This window comes from Molothrus ater, chromosome 6, assembly GCF_012460135.2.
Source record: "Molothrus ater isolate BHLD 08-10-18 breed brown headed cowbird chromosome 6, BPBGC_Mater_1.1, whole genome shotgun sequence".
NCBI classification, from domain to species: Eukaryota; Metazoa; Chordata; class Aves; order Passeriformes; family Icteridae; genus Molothrus; species Molothrus ater.
Window position 1 is genome coordinate 37807905 of NC_050483.2, and position 21609 is coordinate 37829513.

General features: G+C 36.9%; 1 protein-coding gene across 1 annotated transcript; it reads left to right on the plus strand.

Annotated features, from left to right (window-relative positions):
• BRMS1L (BRMS1 like transcriptional repressor) lies at positions 1 to 21344 on the plus strand. Its single transcript, XM_036384552.2, has 10 exons — positions 1 to 181; positions 4695 to 4785; positions 8120 to 8247; positions 10916 to 10995; positions 14081 to 14177; positions 14565 to 14648; positions 15902 to 15966; positions 17284 to 17323; positions 18040 to 18166; positions 19811 to 21344. The coding sequence occupies exons 1-10, from the start codon at positions 46 to 48 to the stop codon at positions 19932 to 19934; spliced, it is 972 nt and encodes a 323-aa protein (XP_036240445.1). The 5' UTR covers positions 1 to 45; the 3' UTR covers positions 19935 to 21344.
• The last annotated feature ends 265 nt before the right edge of the window (positions 21345 to 21609 follow it).

A 21609-nucleotide genomic window follows, 5' to 3' on the forward strand; every position in this document is an offset into this window, starting at 1 on the left:
CGGCGGGAAGGGCGGGCTCGGGGCTCCACAGCAGCGGCGGGGACGATGCCGGTCCATTCCCGGGAGAAGAAGGAGAATAATCACGATGAGATGGAGGTGGACTACGGAGAGAACGAGGGCAGCAGCTCTGAGGAGGAGGAGACCGAGAGCTCGTCCGTCTCCGAGGAGGGGGACAGCTCAGGTACCGCAGTCGCCCGCAAGGCAGCGCCGCTGAGAGGGCGCCGCGGCGGTTCCCTCGGCGCTCGGTGCTGCCCCGGGGACACACCGGTTCCGCCCCGGCTCCGGTGGCTGTCGGTGTCCGCCCCTTCTCCTCCCCCCGTCACCCCGCCCCGGCCCAGCCTCTGCTTCGGCTCCGCGGCTCCTCTTCGGGCCGCCGGCCAGGGCGCAGGAACGGGGCGGGGCGCATGGGCAGGGAGCCCCGCCGAGCCCCGAGCCGGCGGGTACCCGGCCATAGCCGGCTGGGCCGCGCCGCTCCGCTCCGTGCCAGAGCCCTGCTGCGCTGGTGTGCGTCCTCGCTGAGCTCTCCACTTAAGGGCTTGGCATATATACATACGTGTGCATACATGAACACGTGTGTACGCACATAGAAGTGCGTATTTCCTTGCAAGCTCATGAATTTCAACTAGGGGTTTTAGACCTGTCTTTGGAGGGATGGATATTGGAAACCCTGTCAATACCACTGGCCTCTTTTGCAAATCACTTCAGCCTCTGTTCAGTTAAAGGTCCCTTCTTTTTTCCATAGTTTCCATCTGGACTGTAGGTTTTGAATTACATTATTAGCTGAAATCTAGCTATAAAAGGATCACTTTTTCTATGCTTAATTTCCACTGTGTTATTAAGAAGGTTATTATTATCTCTTCTAAGTTTCCTTGTGATTACTACTTTCTGTCTTTGATCTTAAAACAGGTTTCCAGGTGATAACTGGTAGGAGTTTGTGATGCCTCATTTGACTAGCAATGAGATGCAAGACAGGGGATGGAAAGGAAGTTGGACAGGGTTAGTGAATTGAGAAAAGTCCTGATGTTGATATGGGCCAGGACCAGTCCTAGTCCTGACATATGGTTCTGGCAGCTTAAGTGATTTAGTGCTGAGGCCCCTATATCACCAAATTAAAACTGTAGATTATGCTGAGTTGGAAGGGACCCGGAAGGATCATTTAGACTAACTCCTGATTCTGCATAGGACACCCAAGAATCATACCATGTGCCTGAGAGTCTGGGATTAGGAAGGAATAAGTGTGTTTTAAGTGAATGTAGTCTGTTCATGTTTCTTTAAAACAATACAAGAAGCTCTTCAGATAATTTTTGTTGCATTCCACAGAAAAAAGGCTTTTAAGGGAGTACTTAAAGTGTGATGATTACAGAAAATTAGAAGCTTGTCTCAGTGTCTTGGCCAATATGAACATACTTCCTGTAAGCATATTGTTCCTACAGACTTAAAATGATGAGGAATAAGTCTCAATTGAAATTAGTAATGAATTTTTTGTCAAATTTGTAATTTGCTTTACTTGCATTCAGCCTTCTTTTTTTTCCTGTCTTCACTAGATGCCTAAGAATACAAAAGGTGCTGTTAGAGGAAGCATGACTCGTCCTTGAGAGCTGGCACTCTTTCTGTCCTGTTCATTTTGATGTTATGTGTTTAGAACAGGTGTTTTATTGACTTGGATATAGAATAGTTTGTTAGGGATGAATTAAAAAAGCCACAAGTTATGCTCACTATCCCAGAGGAGAATTTGGCCTTTTTTTGAAGTGCTTTATATCGGCCACAGCTTATTAAAAAAGCTATTTTAGGTGCTGTTACATTTTAAATGCTGTGTGCATTTTTTTTTATTTTTAAACCCGGTTGCCCTAATTACTGTGTTAGACTGCTCGAGTATAGTAGGAAAAAACAACTGTGATTTTGAAAGTGTTTTAGAGTACCCTAAATACTTTTTGCAGTATGAAACTATACAGTAAATCTGAAGTTTTGAGATAAAATGGACCTATCAGCAACTGTTTTAATATGGATTTAATATCAATTGGAAAGCCATGAGATTTGATCTTACAACATTTTACTTTTTCACCAATGCATATTCCATAGTCTGAATGTTGTTTAAGGCCATGAGGAAGAAATTCCGTAAGTGGGGAATTAAATATATTTCAGGACTCTGAAAATCTTCATAATTTTATTAATCTTTTTGGAGGAAGACTACAGATGAAACAATTGAATTTGGCATGTGAATTGACATTTAGTATCAATGATAGGGAGAATGAAGACTTCTAGGCAGAAAGTCAAAGGCTTTTGAGAGTATTTGTAGCTGAGAGGAGATCGGAGAGAGCTGTGTGTTATTTCTTTATCTACAAGGAAGTCAGCTATACCCTTGGATGCCAATGAATAGCAATTTCCTTGCAACACAAGTTTAAAATGTAAGATGCAGTCCCTTTCCCCTCTAACAGTGGGTGTGCTCTGATCCTCAACCAGGATTACAGTTCTAGTTTGCTTTGCTTTGTACTCCCTAAACAATAAAATCCATGTTAATTTAAGAAGAGTTTATGAGTGAACTCCTTCCTAAAACATACTTAGAATCGAAAGCATAGCAAAACACATTTGAAGCATGTTTGAGAATAAAGGGGAAAATTGTGGTATCCCAGTGCTTGTTCCTGTTTGGTTTCACTGGGAGGTGCCTTCACATTTTAAAGAAACTTTTATTTTTGTAGCACAGAAATGCTTTAGGCAACTCTGAGTAATATGATTGCCACATTCCTTAAATCTGGCCAAATTATAAATTGCTAAATACATTTTGGCTTGGATATTGTGTCCAACAGCCACATAAAACTTTGTTCTTTCATATGATTTTCAGCCTTATTCTGTGATTATGGTTTTGCCTTACATTTGAGAACAATGTTTTAATGTAAATAGTATCTCTTAACAGCCTGATATGTTCTTCCCCCACCTTCCCCATTCATTGTATTTTTTTTAAGTTCTGTCTTCAAATTTTCTTGCTCTGCTTTCAAGTTCTTCAGGTTATCCTGTGTTTTAAAACTTCCTTTTTGACTGTACTAACAGTAGTATGACAGACTGCACTAGGTGTTTAATTGTGGCTCATAGTTGCCATTGTAATACTGATTGGCATTGCTGTGCTGACTGCTGGTTTGCATGTCCAGGCAGAGAAAGTCAGTATAGTTTTTTAGTCTTAAAAGCTTGTGATGATTTCAGGAAGAAGTTAAGTGCTGAGAGGTCTGAGTAGACATCTGATTTAATGGGATCCTTCCAAGCAGCTAGTGGCCCTGAAGCTACTCCTTTCACCTCATCAGCTTTACAAATTGCCATACTGTTTTGCAAAACAACAAGAATGAAGGATGCTGCATTCTGTAGTTGGTGTAGGAAACAGCATAAAGCAGTTAAACGTGTTTGTTGGAAAAATGTGAGTGACAAAGAAGCAAAAAGCTCAGGGTTGTTTATAGTCTAAAAGAATGATCCCTGCTGGGTTCAGGATCCTACTTTTCCTCTCTGTCAGGAGGTAGGATTTCTCTTGCCAGAGTAACTGCTTACATAAGTAAGGGCTCCTTAGGAGAGTGCCTTCTCTGAAGCATCTGGCCTGTTTGCACCAGTTCAGTTCCTGAGTGCATGGCCATGCCTTCTGCATGCCTGCTGTTGGTTGATAGTGGTCAGCTATCAACTGAGGGCCAATTCCTGCAGATACTGCTGTTATAAAGCAGTTTCACTTACCTGACTTTTGAATATAGCTTAACAAAACCTTTTTTCTTTTTTTTTTTCTGGGAAGGCTGGGAAAGAGTCAAGAATTTTGTATTTAAGTTTCTCAGTTTTCTAGTCTAAGAATGGCCAATGGAGGTAACAGCTGATGTTTAGTAACATTGGATGTCTCAATGGCAGTGTCAAAAGTTTTGGCAAAAAAATTGTGTATTTATGTTGCTTTATCTTCCCTAGGTAAATTACAAAAAGCAATCAGGAATATAAATCAAAATAAAATCTGTGAAAAGAGTTTAACATGAACTACTTTTGCTACATAAAAGCATATAAAGTCACATGTCTGCAGTGTTCTAGACTTTTCAGGTTAAGAATTGTTTAATTGGAGTGATTTTGAATGCTCATTAAAATGAATTTCAGATGTTTTTACATTAATATTTCAACTTCAAAGAACTCTTCCAATTGGACAGGATGAAACCTGTTTCAATATTATATGTTACTTTTTCTTTTAGGAATATGAATAAAACAAGTCTTGAATTTTATATGCCCTGAACTGTGCATATAACTGTGCATATTCCAGGGATTGCTTTTGTTTGTACTAACCCAGGATACACTTGAATTTTCAGTGGTGACTTATAACAGCTCATGCTTAATGTTGTCTTTCATTTGGTGTGATACACATTGTTTAGTTTTTCTGTTTCATGTATTCTTATATATTCTTTGTATTTCAGTCATGAAATTACCCTCTTAAGGTCTTACAGTGCTGTTCTTTCCTGTTTTGAGGAAGAAGAATTGCTGTTTTTGGAGTTTATTCTAGAATTAGATCTAGGTTTCTTTCTTTGTAGCTTTCTGTGTGCCAAGTGATTTCTCATATTCTGCTTTATGAGAATAATAATATGAGGGAAACGGTTCATGGTTATAATTCAGGCACCCTTCCGCATTCACTAGAAACAAAGTAGCCAGTTTATTTGATTTATATTACATTGTTAATTTTTTTTTATTCTTAGAAATGGATGATGAGGACTGTGAAAGAAGAAGAATGGAATGTTTAGATGAAATGTCCAATCTTGAAAAGCAATTTACAGACCTTAAAGATCAGTAAGTATTTTAATGTTTCAAGTGCCTTGTTTGAGGATCCATTCCATGAAATATTGTGTGCAGCTGGTGTTTCCTGTCTTTCATATATGTGAATGCTACTTTTGGAGAAGAGTAAGGACTGGGAATTCTGAAATTACTTGCAGGCAGTTGCTCTAGAATGTTTCTGTGTATTCATGTATTTTTTGTTTTGCTGTAAGGATGGTTTTGAAATGTTGTTCCTGTGGAGGGCTAGTCTGGGTCTGTTGCATCAAACTCCCTAGTAGAACCAAGAAACTATGATTTTAGGGAAATCTGATATTTTGTTTAATTACTTATTCATTCAATATTATTCTCATACTTTTTTATATGTGGGAGAGACCTAAATGCATTGTCTTTCCTAAGTAAGGAATTAGGTTGGGGGTTTTTTTACAGCAGTAGTTTTTATAGTTGGTACCAATCAATGTTTCTTGTGGTTACTGCAAACCTCGTACCAGTACAAGATAAAATGAAAATACTGTTATCTCTCAGTCTGCCATAATACCTACACATAAGTAGCTAGTAAAAACCTACTAAAAAGAAGAGATAAACTTAATAGCCACAGTTATTTAAAAGCGATTGTCATTTGTATTACAGCCTGTCATTTGTATCATAGAATCATTAGGGTTGGAAAAAACCTCTAAAATAATGAAGTCCAACCATTTACCTATCAGCGCCAGGTCCACCACTAAGCCATGTCTCTAAGCACCACATGTGTGCATATTTTTGAACACTTTCAAGGATTCCACAATTTCCTTTGGCAGCCTGTTCCAATGCTTGAAAACTCAGTGAAAGAGATTTTTTCTAATATCCAATCTAAGCCTCCGTGGTGCAACCATTTTCTCTAGTCCTGCCTCTTGTTACCAGGTAGCACAGGCTGACCCTCATCTTGCTGCAGACATTTCTCAGGTAGTTGTGGAGAGCAGTAAGATCTCCTTGAGCCTCCTTTCCCCCAGGCTGAACAACCCCAGCTCCCCCAGCTGCTGCTTACAGGACTTGTGCTCCAGACCCTTCACCAGATTCATTATCCTTCTCTGGACACACTCCAGCAGTGTATGTGAAGTAAAATTTGTTTTAAGTTAGGTGCATCTGTTCAAGTTTAAAATTGGTGGTATTTTGGCAACTAACTTAATAAGGTGCTTGATAAGTGAAACCTTGAGAAGACCTGGTCTGTTCTTGGGCCATATGCTTTAATTGAAAACTTAGTTGTTCTTATGGTTCAGATGCATATTTATATTGTGAGATAGTTCTTTCTGCTACAGAGCTGAAACATATAACTTTGCATAACAGGACACTGTGAGGTCTGGAAATAATAGGGTCTGGAAGGAATTGCCCAACAAGAAATTCCTTGCTGCAGTGTCTAGAGAAGACTGTTTGTCCTGCTCTTTGGGCTAAGCATGGAAAAACCTGGGAAATACAGCCAACTGATGAGTACTGGAGCCAGTTGGTACTGATTGGTTTGGCACTTGGAAAACTGTCAGCTTTTCAAAACTGTCAGCCATCTGCTCAACAGCTTGGATGACTGAAAACAATTTATGAAAACAGATCTGTAAGAAGTGAATATGAAAGAGGGTGGTCCCGAGAGGAAGGAAGCAAATACTTCTGGGGGCTTAAGGCTTATAAATGGTGTTTGAGAAGTGGTAGGGCTGTGGTATATGGAGGAAGGCATTGTAGAGACATTGCTTAGTTCAGATATAGAGATATTTGTGTGGGCTGGAAGAACAGTGATGGTGGGGATATCAGAAATGGAGCATTAGAATGATGGAAGAGGGATTATAGGGAGAAGCAGCTGTGAATAGGGAAACGATGACATTGGGAAAGTAGAAAAAGATGCATGAACAGTGGGATTTTTGTCACAACTAACAGCAGAGATGGTGTAATGATTGGGTCTGTCCCCTCATCCATTTCAGGGAAACTGGAATTGGATGTTATGAGATAAGTAGCATTTACAGTAGTTTGGTAGCATTTATTCATTTTAGAAAAATCATTGTTTGAAAGTAATGGATAAATAGTTGCAGTCCATTAACTAGTGCATGGGACCTAGTGCTGACAGCACCCTGTCCATAACTGTTTGCTTTGATGTACCTGGTACTTGGTACTGTGTAATCAAATGTTAGTGACTGACCCAGTCAGGTGCACTGTGCAGCCAGGCTTATGGTCTGGCTAAATAATTCTGCTATAGCTCTGTGCTAACCACCATGTGCAGAGCATGCTTATCAAGGGTTAAGCCCAGCAAACTGGGGTTTGATCAGCTGCAGGCTGTGTTAGCTGACTGCAGGACAAATCCTGGTGGCAAGGTGAACAGGCAGTTATTTCTCAGAAGTCTTGATAGATCAGTATAGGTGAACTTGATTTTGTCTAATTAATTACTTAACGTGTGCACTTTAAATAAGTAAAAAGCAGCATCCTTGTCCCAAGGACATCTGTTATGTCTATATAAACAGGTAGTACTTGATTTGTTTGTAACACTTAGAGAGTTTGTACACGTTTGTTTTAATTTTACAGCTTTTGATTGTGGGGTGCAAGGTGAAAAGTGAGAACAGGAGAAGTTAGTTATATTGATGATTCTAACATGGAACTCTAGCTCCACAAGTACGTGGAGCTTTATTGAGATTGAAATGTTTGTAATTGATATTACATTAAATTTGTCAAAGTGCAAGCAGATTTATTCATTGTCTGCCAGAAAATATCAGCTTTTATGGAATGACTAAATTTCAGGTAAAGTAAAAATATTTTAATTACACTTCCTTTTGGCAGGAATGTAATGTGTCAGAAATTATCTCATGATATTTATAATACTATGCAACATGTAGATTTTCACAGGAGATGAATTGAGGGTTGCTTTATTAAGCACCTGCATCTCGTTTTGCTTGGTTTATGGTAGTGTGGGAGCAGATATGTGACATAAAATGTGAATGATCATTTCTGTCAACAAACTGTCTTTCTCTGTCATGACATAACCTAGTTTGTTCTTATGCATTGTATTACCTTTTCTTCTCCTCTGCCATGTTGATTCATGTCCTATTATTAACAGATGTGCAATTTTTTTTTCTTCCTTAGAGATGGAGATACATTTAATTTTATCCTTTCTGCACTTCTGATTGTTTGCATTTGCTTTTTAGAAAGGCTTGTAAGACATGGATATTGTTGTTCAAAAAGAAAATATGTACTGGAAAATTCAAACGCTAGCAAATCCTCATTTTCTTTAAGTGTTCCTTAGCATTAACAAAGGGATGACAAATACTTATTTTAAAAATATTTCTTCTAACTTGTGTTTTATTTTAAATAAAATACATATTTTTGTTTCTATTACTTTAAGACTTTACAAAGAAAGATTAAGCCAAGTGGATGCAAAGCTACAAGAGGTCATAGCTGGAAAAGCACCTGAATATTTAGAACCATTGGCAGCATTACAAGAAAATATGCAAATCCGAACCAAGGTGGCAGGTAAGCATGTAAAATGAGTATTGCTGTTTCAAAGTATGAACTTGTTATGCATTTTAGGTTAATCTTCTGTTTTCTTTAGAATTGTTGAAGGAGCGTGTTTCAAAGTTAGAAATGTTGTAGCATAATTTTAAATATGAAGTAGTTTTTAAATCAAAATGAATATGTTGTTTACCTCCGTGCATAATTTGCCTGCTAAACTCCCACTAAAAATATGTCTTTTTTAAATGTTTCACTTAATAGCTGCCTGTCTTTGTGTAGTAAGAACAAAATTACTGAGTAAAAGCTAAGAATTTTTTTAGTCAGAAGGTTTGGGATCAAGTCTACACAATGGTCACTCTTGAAGAGATATGTAGGTACTATGTCATGAAATGTTTGCAATCTAATATGATGACATTTTTTCCTGATCTTCTAGTCTGTGTCTCTTCTCCTCTGTTCCTATCCTTCTGTTCTCTGTAGGGAAAGAGGAAAAGCCTCTTGTCCTTGGTGCTTTTTTCTAAGCTGAATTTTAGTTATTAAAACTAAGGTTTATACAGGTTTTTGCGCTCATAGAAGAAGGCAAGAATGTTTATCTGCTTGTATACAACCATATATTCATATGAAATGGTAATATTATAGGAAGACAAAGTTCTGTACTTCCCTAGTGTAAATTTGTTTCATGTTACAGCTTGAGTCCATTAGGAGGATTCAGCTGTCTAAGGCTTACATAACACAGGTTGTCAGAGAGCCAAAAGACAGACACCTGTGATCTGTAGGCAGAGAAGCAGTGTCTTTTCTAAGAAATTTAGCAGAAACATGGTGCAGACTCACTGAAAAGTGACAGGCCACCTTATGCTTTTCATAATACTAGTGCTGTTTCAGTAGTACCCAGTATGTCTTCATTGGTACTTCTGACTTTGAGAATTTGAAATCTATTGATCTGTTGCATTTCTGTCCCTCCAGGTCTTATCTATAATGCTTTTTCTCAGCTGCTGACCCAGCCTTACTGGGTTTTAAGTTCTTAGCCCGAATTTACAGTACTAATCCTAAGCAGTCCACTTAGGCTTTGCAGGAGGATCTCAGTTAAACTTGCAAAAGATTTGATATAAAAGCAACCTTAATCCAGGCTTTTAATTTTCAGTTTTAAATGTGGCTGTCCATCAGTGCTTTCATGTAGGTATGGGATATGCAGCATATTACACATTCTCTTGATTGGTCTTCAGCACCATTGAAGAGCCATGTTTCAATGTAAAAAAAGCCCAGCTTAGAAACAACAGTTTCCTTGAAGCTGAAAATAGAAAATAGGAGGTTTTTTTTCCATTTGTCCCCAACTGAATGACCTTGATAAAATTATTCCAGAGAAAGCAAGAGACTGCAGAACTGGCTTATGTGCTCCTGCTGTTTGAGAGCCTTTACAGAAGTGGGTAATAGCAGGACTTGAGTTCCACCAAGTAACCCGTAAGGACCTATGGTTGCCTAAGAAAGGGGAGGAAGTGGTGACAAAACCCCTAAACTAAACTATATTTTGCTAAACTTGGGATATAATTGCATCTGTGTTAGAAATGAAACTTGTGTTCCCTGGCTCTCTAAGGCACTATTCACACAAAATGTGGATCTTGACTATTATAGCAAGTCAGAAAAACAACTGTTAGTTCTAGGATGGTTCATACCTATATTTTTCAATTACAGGCAAATAAATATGTGACCTAAATATACCAGTCAGCCGTAAATATTAAGAAAATAAAAGCCAGCATAACGTAGCAATGAAAAAAAGAACATTTTGAATTCTAGAATAGCTTCACTGTGGAAAGGTGATTGATGCAATACTTGGTGGTTTGTTTTTTGGAGAGATTGCTGCTAGTAGTTCTGTTCCCCTAGTAGTGTTCATTTATAGTAAGTTGAACTATAAGGGAAGTTGGTTTTGGAAGTTCTTTAGTTGCAAGACACCACCACTGTGTGTGCAAACTTAACTCCTCAAGTTTCTAATCTGAAGGAATATAAGTGTTTTTTGTTGAATGCATTGAATATATTAAATCAAGTTCTGTAGATGCTTGCCAGATATTACATTTCAGGTACCTCTAAGGTTTTTTTCAGCTGGCTTAGTGGACACATTTCCAGAAATATCTAAAAATGCTCCTAATGCTTAGAAGTGATACCCTTAATCACAAGGTGACTGTTTTTAAGAATGGAACAGTGTTGTTAATTATTGTAATGTAATAAGGTCATGCATTAAAAAGTAAGTCTTATTCCAAATATTAATTTGTAAAACCTTTTTCTTTCAATCAGTTTTCTAGCTGTTTTACAACCCCAAAACCTTATTTTAAACTCTAATTAGAAAAGAGAAGAGGCCATTCAGTACTTAAGTTTGAAAACTGATAATATTCAGGATAATTTGATCAGATATATGAAATTGACATATTTTCTAAAGTTAGTGTGACCACTGGTGTAATTTATTGACTGACAGGAGAAGGAATTAAAATAGCATTTAGTTTTTCTCAGATCTTCAGAATTAAGGATTTACTTGTTCTTATTTTTATTCTTTTAAGCAGCCAGCCACTCTAAGTGATATAGGTAATATATCTGTATTTTTGCTGTGTGCATATGTTGGGACTTGCAGGCAGTCTTAAAATAGAATTCCGAAGTCGGATATTTGCTAAAGAAAGTAATATTGCTGTAATTTGTCTGATTACAGGTATCTATAGAGAGCTTTGTCTGGAATCTGTGAAGAATAAATATGAATGTGAAATTCAAGCCTCTCGACAGCACTGTGAGGTTGTGCCAGCTGTTTCACATTGATAGCTAATCTCATCTAACTTTACTGTCTGTCATGCTTTTCAGGTTCAGTGCATGTTTTTATTATTGCTGTTATTTGCTATTTGAATGCAACTGCTGTGTAATATATAAGCCCATGCAAGATGTTATTCAAAGCATCTGAAAATTAGAATCATAGAATGTGCTGATTTAGAAGGGACCCATCAAGATCGTCTAGTCCAATTCCTGGCCCTGTGCAGGACACTGAAGAATCAAGTCATGTGCCTAGGAGTGTTGTCCAAACACCTCAGACAAGCTGGGTTCATTTTTCTGGGGAGCCTGTTCTAGTGCTCAGCCACCCTCTGGATGAAGAACCTTTTCCTGATACTCAGCCTAAATCTCCCCTGGCTCAGCTTCATGCCTTTTCCTCAAATCCTATCCCTGGTCATGAGAGTAAAGAGATTGGTACCTGCCCTTCTGCTTCCACTTGTGGGGATATTGAAGACCAAGATGAGGTCTCCCTTCAGTCTCCTCCAGGCTGAACATAACAAGTGACCTCAGCTGCTCCTCATATGGTTTCCCCTCCAGAGCCTTCAACATCCTCCTGGCCCTCCTCTGGACACTCTCTAGTAGTTTAATAGCTTTCTGATACTGTGGTGCTCAGAGCTGCCCCCAGCACTGGAGGTGAGGCTGCCCCAGTGCAGAGCAGAGCAGGACAATCCCCTCCCTTGCCTGGCTGGTGATGCTGTGCCCGATGCACCCCAGGGCAGGGCTGGCCCTCCTGGCTGCCAGGGCACTGCTGGCTCGGGTTCAGCTTTCTGTTAACCAGAGCCCCCAAGTCCCGTTCTATGGTGCTGGTCTCCAGCCTCTCAGTCCCCAGTCTGTCTGTACATCCAGAATTACCCTGTCCCAGATGCAGAATCCAGCACTTGTTCTTTTTTAACTTCATCTGGTTGGCAGTTGTCCAGCCTTCTAATTTGTCAAGGTCTCTCTGCAGGGCCTCTCTGCCCTTGAGGGAGTCAGTAGCCCCTCCCAGTTTAGTGGCAAACTTACTTAGTATTTCTTCAAGACCCATGTCTGAGTTGTTAATGAAGATGTTGAAGAGCTTTTTATTAGTTTGGCTTTGCATATATATATATATATAGTGCTAAGTCTTCTTATTTTTTCATTATCAAGTTCTTATTAATAGATTCCCACATGATATTTTACCTTTTTAATAAAAAGATTACCAGGAAAGTAACTAAAATATCTGACATAATTTTAGCAAAAAATGCCTTATATTTAATAATAAAACCAAAGAAGTCTTTTTGAGATGCATTAGAAAGCTACTGATATAGCTGTAATTTCAAAAGCAGTTACAAGAAAAATACATTTCTCTCCTTGAACATAAAGGTTCCTGTTCATGTATCTAAATACTGGATACTGTAGTACAAACACTCAATACATGTATGTCCAATGCTGTACATGGCTGCTTAGATCCTTTTCATCATAGTACTCCTCAGCCCCCTTACAGTTGCTTAAAGGTGTTTTCTTCTGAGTGGTTCACTATATTCCATAAATCCTGGTACCTACTATACCAATAAAGCAAGAATAGGCATGTGTACTTTAGAAAAGTTTTCCATTTTCTTGATGCCTTGGGAAAGCATTAAGTGTTATGAAGGATGACTCATTACTGCCTGTCTTTACTCCTGTGAATACTCCTGAGGCTGGACAGAATCCTGTAAGACTTGCAAGGTCTCTTATCCATTATTAAATGATTTGCCTTGGCTGTGTATTATTCCTCTTTGAGGTGGTCTTTGTCCCTTGTTTTGCTGTTATGTGAAGCATTCAGAATTCACCATCCAGTACAAGTCTCTTGGGGGGAAAAGCTCTATTAAGTCAGAAATGCTGCTTGTAGAATTACTGTTGCTCTGGAATATAACCATTCAGCAAGAATGCCTCTGATGCCTGTAATAGCTTTCACACCTTATTTGTTACCAGCTACATGAAGCAGAACACATGTCTAAACACAAACTCTATTTAATTTTAAAATGGTCTCAGAACAGGTAACACTCAATTGTCACCTCAGATATATGTAAAGAGGCTTCTGCCTTTTAAATTCACCTCGGAGATGTTTTTTATAAAGCTTTCACATATTGTTAATGTGGAAATTATGTGAAAGGAGGTCTTCAGAATTTGAATACTCTGTAACTTGAGGGAATCGTAAGCGTGAGAGTCATTTAGTGGAATAGGGTTCTTTGTCCATTCCTTGACTGATTTGCTTCACTCTAGCAAACTAGCTTGAACACAGGTAAAGGGAAGTTTCTGTTGCTGTGCTGTGGGCAAGAGCAGTTGAGGTGCAGACATTGCTCATTTGGCTGTAGGGAACTGCAGCTTCTGACAGAGACATGGTAGCAGATAACTGGATTCATTGACTTGAGCTGCTTACACTGTTTTTTTTAGTCAGTCCAAGCTCTCTGTTTTTCAGAGTTGTTAAAAACATTGCTCACTGAAAGTGAATGTTAAAATTGAACAATTGGCTGTGTTTTCTACTCATAGTTTTGGAAATGTGCAAGCTTGTGAAAGAGCAGTAAGGTTATTTCCTTAAGGCTTGGAACACAGCTTAATTCCAAGTTACTTTTTTAGAGAATTTAGTGGGTTTTCATGCTAAAGAGTAACTGATCTGTAAGATACTGTGCAATTTAGTGTAGGAGATAGCGTTATAAAAGGCTTTCCATGAAAACATTAGCTTTTGTGATTTGTAATGAAAGGTGGCTTAGAGGCTACTACTTTAGTTACCCATTGTGAATAAAACTTTTCTATCCACAAAAATACCGTGTTTGTGTCAAAGTGCAAAGAGTTATTCTGGAAAGATAACTGCATGCTTTTAATTACTCTTGGTACCAGTAGTTGATAAATACGTACTTATATTTTCACTTGTGCTAAGCAAGTGTGCTCTCTTTAAAGAGCTAGGATCTCATGCTAAGAAAGTGGATAGAGGGAGATGTCATATGCTTTGTGGCTTCTGAAAAAGCTATTCTTATGTTGCTTCCACTGATGCCTTAAATTGTCAGTATTTAGATCATTGAACTCACTAATGTAAAAATCTGTAACCTTGCTTTTATAGAGTGAGAAGCTTCTCTTATATGATACTGTACAAAGTGAACTAGAAGAGAAGATTAGAAGACTTGAAGAAGACAGACATAGCATTGACATTACCTCAGGTGGCTGGAAATTCAGTTTGCTTTTTTATTATTTGTTTTTAATCTTCTGCTGGTTACTGATTAGTTGACTGTACACATGGTATGTCTGATGAGTTTTAGATTGTCTGGTTGAATGCTGTTCAACTGTAGACTTTGGGCAGGGGATTGAATTTAAACTTCAGTTTTGGTTCAGTAGTTGTCAGCATCCCTTGTGTGTTTTGAGAGTATTAATGTGTGTCTACATAATCTTGTAATTCTTTGAATCTTGAAAAAACACCTTTAGTCTGTTCAGAAACAGCATCTCCTGAAAATGTTATTTTTTGGTTTTGGACAATATTTTCTGCTATAAAAAGAGCTAAACATGTAAATGTTTCTGATTCGTAGCATGTTCTTATTATATCTTTTCAGAATTATGGAATGATGAGCTCCAGTCCAGGAAGAAAAGGAAGGATCCATTTAGCCCAGATAAGAAGAAACCTGTTGTTGTATCAGATATCCTTTTACTGAAATCTTTGTTCTTTCTAGTAGTGTTTGCAGTTTTATAGCTAATTTTATTACATATGTCATTAAATCAAGTTGAAGGGATAATGCATTATCAAAAGTGATTTTTGCATGGCAGACGTTGTTCTTATTCAGATTAGAGAAGCCATGTTGACACATCCTCCCATCATGAAAATTGAAATTAAGATTCTCTTACCTAGCTACTAGTTTTAAATAGAAAATGTTTCTAAAAGTTGATTTTTCTAACTCTAAAGAAAAATAGTTACAAGGCAAAAGCAGAATCGATTATATATTAGTATTAGGTATAAAATCTCAGCAATTTCAGGCTGTTTCTAAAGTGAAAAATCCTTTCAGTTTTAAAGTAAATGAATTTGTTATTTTTGATTGTAGTTTAGAAATAGTTGTGAGCTTGTCAGATAAGTGCAAAGCAAATACTAGAAATTTTACCCAGCTTCTCATTTTTAATTTTTTGCTATTTAGAGAAAAAAAAATGAAAGTAGTTAAAAGATTTCTAAAATTTCAAAGGTAATTTTAAGTTTAACCTTGTTCTCCATTTTATGAGATTATTTTTTTAAACATCCATTGCACCTTTTGCTAAGCTTATTTTTCAGGGATGAAATGGGTAGAAACAAAGTAGAAAGTGAAGACCATTGTAATGGAATAGCTGTACTATATGGAATTTTGTTCTGAAGTTCATTTGTTCTAATACACATTTTTTACTTTGCAATTATAGTTTAAGGAAGGGAGCTTTGCCTTTCTGCCTCCTCTTTTTAAAATATTTGATATTCAGCTATGTGGGGCTGACCATACTTTTCTCTTGAAGAGTCATGTTGCGGAATACTGTAAAAATAATTATTTTATTTAAGCTGATACTAGTGTAGGTGCTGTTTTGCAGTGGCACATTGAAATTGCAATCAATTTTTATTGTAATTTGAATTATTGCAAATAGAATAATTTTTGAACTGTTAGGAATGGAATGGTTGTGTCTCAGCTGTTTATCCTATCCTTATGTTGAACTCCAGTACCCTGAGTATCTACATACTATTATTACCTCTTTTAATAATTCTTAAAAGTGAACTTCTAGGTTGCATAATTGAAAGATGGATGTGTTTGCACTGAGCTTTTACTTCGTGTTGGTATGCTTTTTGTGAACGATCTGCAGAACAGACCTATTAATACCTTTCTACAAACATTAGAGTATTTTTATTATTTCTGTTTAAAAGAGTTTTCCCTAACATTTCCACGCCCTTATATAGTTTATATGTTACAAGACCTTGATATACTTGAAGACTGGACAACAATAAGGAAGGTAAGATGAAAGGATGAATGCCAGTGCCTGTGGATTTAGTTGGGTTCATGTCTAGTCCTTTTGCTATTTAAAAATGTGTACCTGGATTTCTTACATGATCAAAACACTAAATAGATTTTTATTTCTTCAGTAGTCAGTTAATCCTTTCACTTCAAGCTGTGTTATTGCTATTTCTTCTGATTCTACCCAAATCATGGAGAGGAATCCATTAAAGGGGTGCAAGAGGATATCTTTGAAATGGGGAGTCCATAATTTTCCATGAAAAAATGTGCTTTACTTATACTTTTTTTTTACTTACACTTTTTTTACATAAAAATGGGGAGCTGTGTTTTTCTCAGATTATGAGAGAGTCATGGTTTAGAGGAAAAGAAATTTGTTTAGTCAATTGATACATTTGAAAAAAATAAATCCAGCTTTTAATTGCATAATGCCTTTTTAAGATTGTAAGACTGTTGAGGGATCTTGCTGCAATGAAATGCTATCCTTGCCTTGCACCTGCAGTCAGAAAGCTTCCCCTAATACCCGAGTTTATGGAATAGCAATCCACTTAGGTGAATTCAGAAACTTGGTGGGCAGTTGGCTGAGTCAGTTTCTATCCTGTTTTTTTCCCTGTACCTCTTTTCTGAACAAGAAGTTAAATGTGACCTTTATATGAGAACTTGTCTGACTTTTCTCTTTCTGTCACATCAGAGGAACAGACACAAAATATCTTTCCCTAGAGCCTTTTTCTGTAGTTTTACATAATTTTAAACAGTAGCAACAAACCCAGGATCTAGGCTCTCCCCCCAAAACTAGGGCTTTGCCTTTTCTGGAAATAATTTTTAAAATCCCAAAAAAGCGAACAAATGAACCCCCAAAACCTCTTCAGTGCTTATTTTTTTCCCAAGGTTATGTGTGGTCTGGAGTTTACATGAAGTAATATTTGTGAGCTTATAACATATAAATTAAAAGATTAGGTTGTTCATATAGCATTTTGTTTTTCAGAATGAGTTAATGTAATTTTGTGTTTTCTTGACAGAATTGCATAAGAGCAATTTTGAGGATTCAATTTAGAAAAGCTTGAGTTATTGAAATCAAAACTTAATAAAGAAGGTGATTTTTTTTTTCATCTTCAAAATGCTTTTTTATGTAGCTACCCAGTCACCATTGAACACATTTTTATTTTAGAATTCTCATTGTATTTTTTGCGTGTAAATGCAAGTATACACTTGCATATAAAAGCAAATACCACTGCATGTTACTGCACAACTAAAGCTGGCAGTTAAGACAAAATAACCCTGCCTGCTGACTAACTTTAATTTTCTTTTGTGTTTCAAGGCAATGGCTACACTGGGACCACACAGGGTAAAGCCAGAACGTAAGTAAATATGGTCTAGTTTCACAAGACAGAACTTGCTCTGTCCAATGATGCAAACTGCATCCAGGCAGATTGTATTTGTTATAGTACTGGTGTAGTGATGGAGGATGGGGTGAAGTAGCTGGAAGATGTGGCTTTTGTCTTTCTCCTCTCTCAGGTGCTGATACCTGTAGCTTGATTGCTGTTGCTTCTGGTGACAAAAATTCTAGAAAATTATAAAAGAAATTCAGACTTCTAATGGTGATTTACAGCAATTCATATTAGCAAGCTGTGCCAGTGTTTGCACAAGATTAAGCAGAAAGCTGAGAGCATCAGCACCTTTCAGGTGCCTTTCAAAGGATGCTCAAATTGACTGCAAGCTACAACTCTGAAAAGGCAGAGCTGTGGGAAAGGAGTGGTATTCATATTTGCTTATTTGGCACTGAAGGGAGAAGCATGTTCTTACAAAGTAAAGTCACATATTTGAAGGTGAGGAGGAGAAGGGACAATAGGCACGTAGGTGATGGCTTCTATTTGAAAATGAAAATATAACTTTTAATAATCTGACTGGAAATAAAAAGGTATATTGCTTCCAATTTTCCAATTCAATTATTAAAAGACAGACTACTGTTGGAAAAAAATGTCTCTTCTATGTAAATAACTTGATGAAAGTGTATTTAACTGCCTAACTGATTTCTGTGAAGTTAATATTAAATCACTTTTATTACTTAATTTAGCACCTGTCAAATTAGAAAAGCATCTCCATAGTGCTAGATCTGAAGAAGGAAGACTGTATTATGATGGCGAATGGTATGGACGAGGGCAGACGATATGCATTGATAAGAAAGATGAATGTCCTACAAGGTAAAGATTATTCAGCTTATGCAGCTCTGTACATTCATGTTAAGCAATAACTAGGATGATGGCATTGAAGAGTAAGGCCTATGTGGAAATACTGCCACCTCAATGACATTTACTAGTTCAGCTTGGAAGACCAGTATTGAGATGAGTGCTGATTTGTGAAAGAAGATAGTAAAGGTTGGAATTGATTGAAGGGTTGTCAAGTTAGGATCTCTCTTAACAATTTAAGCTGTTACTAGTTTCTGATAGCCTTGGAGTAATTTTTTTCCTAGTATCTTGGGAGTTTGTTGCTTTGAGAATTTGACCCAAAAATACTTAATTATGGAAAAACACTTCATGCTGTTGAAGATGAGCTTTGTTTTCCATTGATTAGTGCTCTGAAAGAAGAGAGGAACTTTTTAATGGGATTTTCTTCTCTTAAGAAAGATTCTGCCTTGGAACAGTCTAAATATTAGAGTGCAAATTTGGTTGAATGTTTAAGATCTATAAATGTGTTTTCTCTGTATGGATAATATTTGGAAATTCTAAAATTCAGAGTGTATTTAAAATAAAAGATATATCTTACCTTTTCCTGAATGGGGCAAGTAAGTCTAAGCCTGGTGTTAATTAAATATGCATATGTACTCAGGAAAATTGACTTTAAATTTATAGGTCAGTAGTTTACTGTAGAACTGGCAGTTTCTTTTCTTCCTTATGTATGGTGTAGAGAAACAAATTTTGGTGATTTTGGTGTTTCTTCAGGGCTGAAACAGGAAGGTATTTTAGTAAACTACAGATTGTGTCTGAAATTAAAAAAAACCTCTGGATTAATATAGCAGAATACAGCAGTTGTACTGGGCCAAGTAAAGATCTTAGTATCCAGTGTCTGACAAAAGCTAAAAGCTGATGCTTAACAGGGCAGTCATGCAGTGGAGCTTTCCTGGACTTTCAAGACCCCCACAATTTCTAAGACTTGAGGGAGTTGTCACACTCAGTATGCAATAGATTTTTGTTCTGTTAACTGTTTTGATCATTGGTTTTGTGCTTTCTGTTCTCCCCATCAATGTACTTGAAATTTTAATTTTCTGTGTGTATGAGGAGGGAGTTTTGTTCACTATTTGTGTTAAAGGTTACCACAAGGAGCATAAAACCAGGGCTTATTTAACAGGGAATCGATAAGTCAGCTTTCAGTTTATTTCTTGTGATCTTGGCATAATGAGTAAGAGTTTAATACATTTTGTGCTTTAAATCTTGGCTTCAAGTTGTCCAACATTTTTTCAAATACTTCATATTCAATGTAATTTCAAGGCTTTTCTTGGTTTTTTTTTTTACTATGGGTAGTTTATTGTTATGTTTTCTCTGTGTGACTGTTGTTCTTATAAACAGTTAAAGTATTTGTACCTGTTAGGGTTTTCTTGTAAGAGAATAAAATAGGTGGCTGAAACATTAGCTACCTTCACTAAAGACACATGCAGTTCCCAAGGAATTACGTTAAAACTTTCCTTAGAGTGGTGCCACTATCTTTTGGGCCTAGCATTTACAATTAATGCATATTTTCATTTACTGTGTGGAAATACAGCTGCAGTTTTGAGGTTATTTTTAGCTTATAAGCTTTCTAAATTCTTCCTATTTTTCTTCCCCTGACCCTTCTTCCCTCATTTTCTGTAGTGCCATAATTACAACAATTAACCATGATGAAGTTTGGTTTAAAAGACCGGATGGAAGCAAGTCTAAGCTGTATATTTCTCAGCTACAGAAAGGAAAATATTCAATAAAGCATAACCACAACTGACCGTTGCTCACCGGATGTGAAACAAGTGGTATTGCCATGCGTGATGTGCCATGGGGTGAAAATTGTATTTAATGGTGTTTTGTATTCCTTTATCTATTTACAGCAGTATCTAATGTGTATTGGTCGTGCTGTATGTAAGCTTCATATGGACGGCCTTCAGAAACCTGAGGAGGGTGAATCCTGTTAACAGATATTTTGCCTCTAAATTGGGTCCAGTGCCTAAGATGTGAAGTATGCTCTTCAAGTATAACTCTTCAAAACTTAACATATTTGTAATTTAGAAAAAATTATTTTTCCATTGGTGACCAGTTGGTGTGAAAAAAATTATAACTGTAATTACCAGCAACTCACTTTATTTTCAGTGACTGTCTCATGCTTCTGTTGTGGATGTAAATTTAGCCTGCTCAGCTGTTGCTTTTGAATAGATTGTAAAATGCATAAGCATCCTTTTATCCAAAGTGTACTGATTTATTTAAATTATTGTCCTCAACAGCTTTGCTAGTACCGACTGTGTTATATTTTGTAAGGTTTACTATATTGCTTGTAATGAAACAAAGCCAATATTTTGAACTATGTTTTTGAAGAGCACTTTTCTAGTGTAGGACCCTATTCTATAGCAGACAAATCATTGGTGATGTTTTTTCTTGATTGCCAGCAAAATTTATGCATAAGGTGGACAGTGTTGCTCCAACCTGTGTTATATGTAGCCCACAAAGAACGACTGGGGGGATGGTTACATAAATGCTGTTGCATGGCCTGCATGTTTGGTCCACAGTTGTATGAAATATGATGAATTTTTGTTAGGAAAGGAAAATATTTCCCCAGAAGTCATGTATCTGGGAGACTTCACACTGAGTTTTCCACCAAAGACTATTTTCAAAATTTCTGTACCCCATTTCATCTTACTGTACACCACAAGTATTTCATGCAGCTTAGGAAACTGAGTGTCTTTTCAAGTCTTGCTCTTTTAGCCACAGAGAAAAGTCCTAAATCCTTGATGTTACTGTGATGTGCTTCGAGCAACTAGAATGATAGATGGGATTGTTGAAGAATTGTTAACATTGGTTATGTGCACTTTAATCTCCACTTATGATGATTCTTCTTAGAGAACATAAAGCATCCATTTGCTTTAAATGATCACAGCAAATAAATATTTTTATTGTAACATATAAATTAATCGTCTCTTCTAGTGCAGGGTGGTAAGTACTTCCAAATGCCAAATCAGTTTCTGCTGAGTGATGCTTTTCTACAATTGTATGACATTATAAATCAAATGTACATAAAGTATCAACTGACATGTTGGCTTTTAACAATATGAACTGTATGTATACAGTTGTTTGATAAACTTTTTGTAATTAAATATTTGCATTTTTTAACTTAGTATATAAATAAATGATCTGTGGTAGTGGACATCTTTTCTGTTGTTTTGCTCTTTGATTTTCTAGTCTTGTTGGAATTGTTGATCTACCAAATGGCAAAGGGAAATATTTTTAAATAATCAGAAGGCCTAAGGCTTTTTAAAAAAACTTTTGACTTGCACCTTTTTCTTTGGATTTTTGAGAGTTTGTATGTATACATTTGGTTTGTTTTTACAAACTTTTAGAAAATATTTTATGGAAGCTTTATTCTGTGACACTTATAAATCAAACATGAGCACTGCTAAGAATCTCATAAA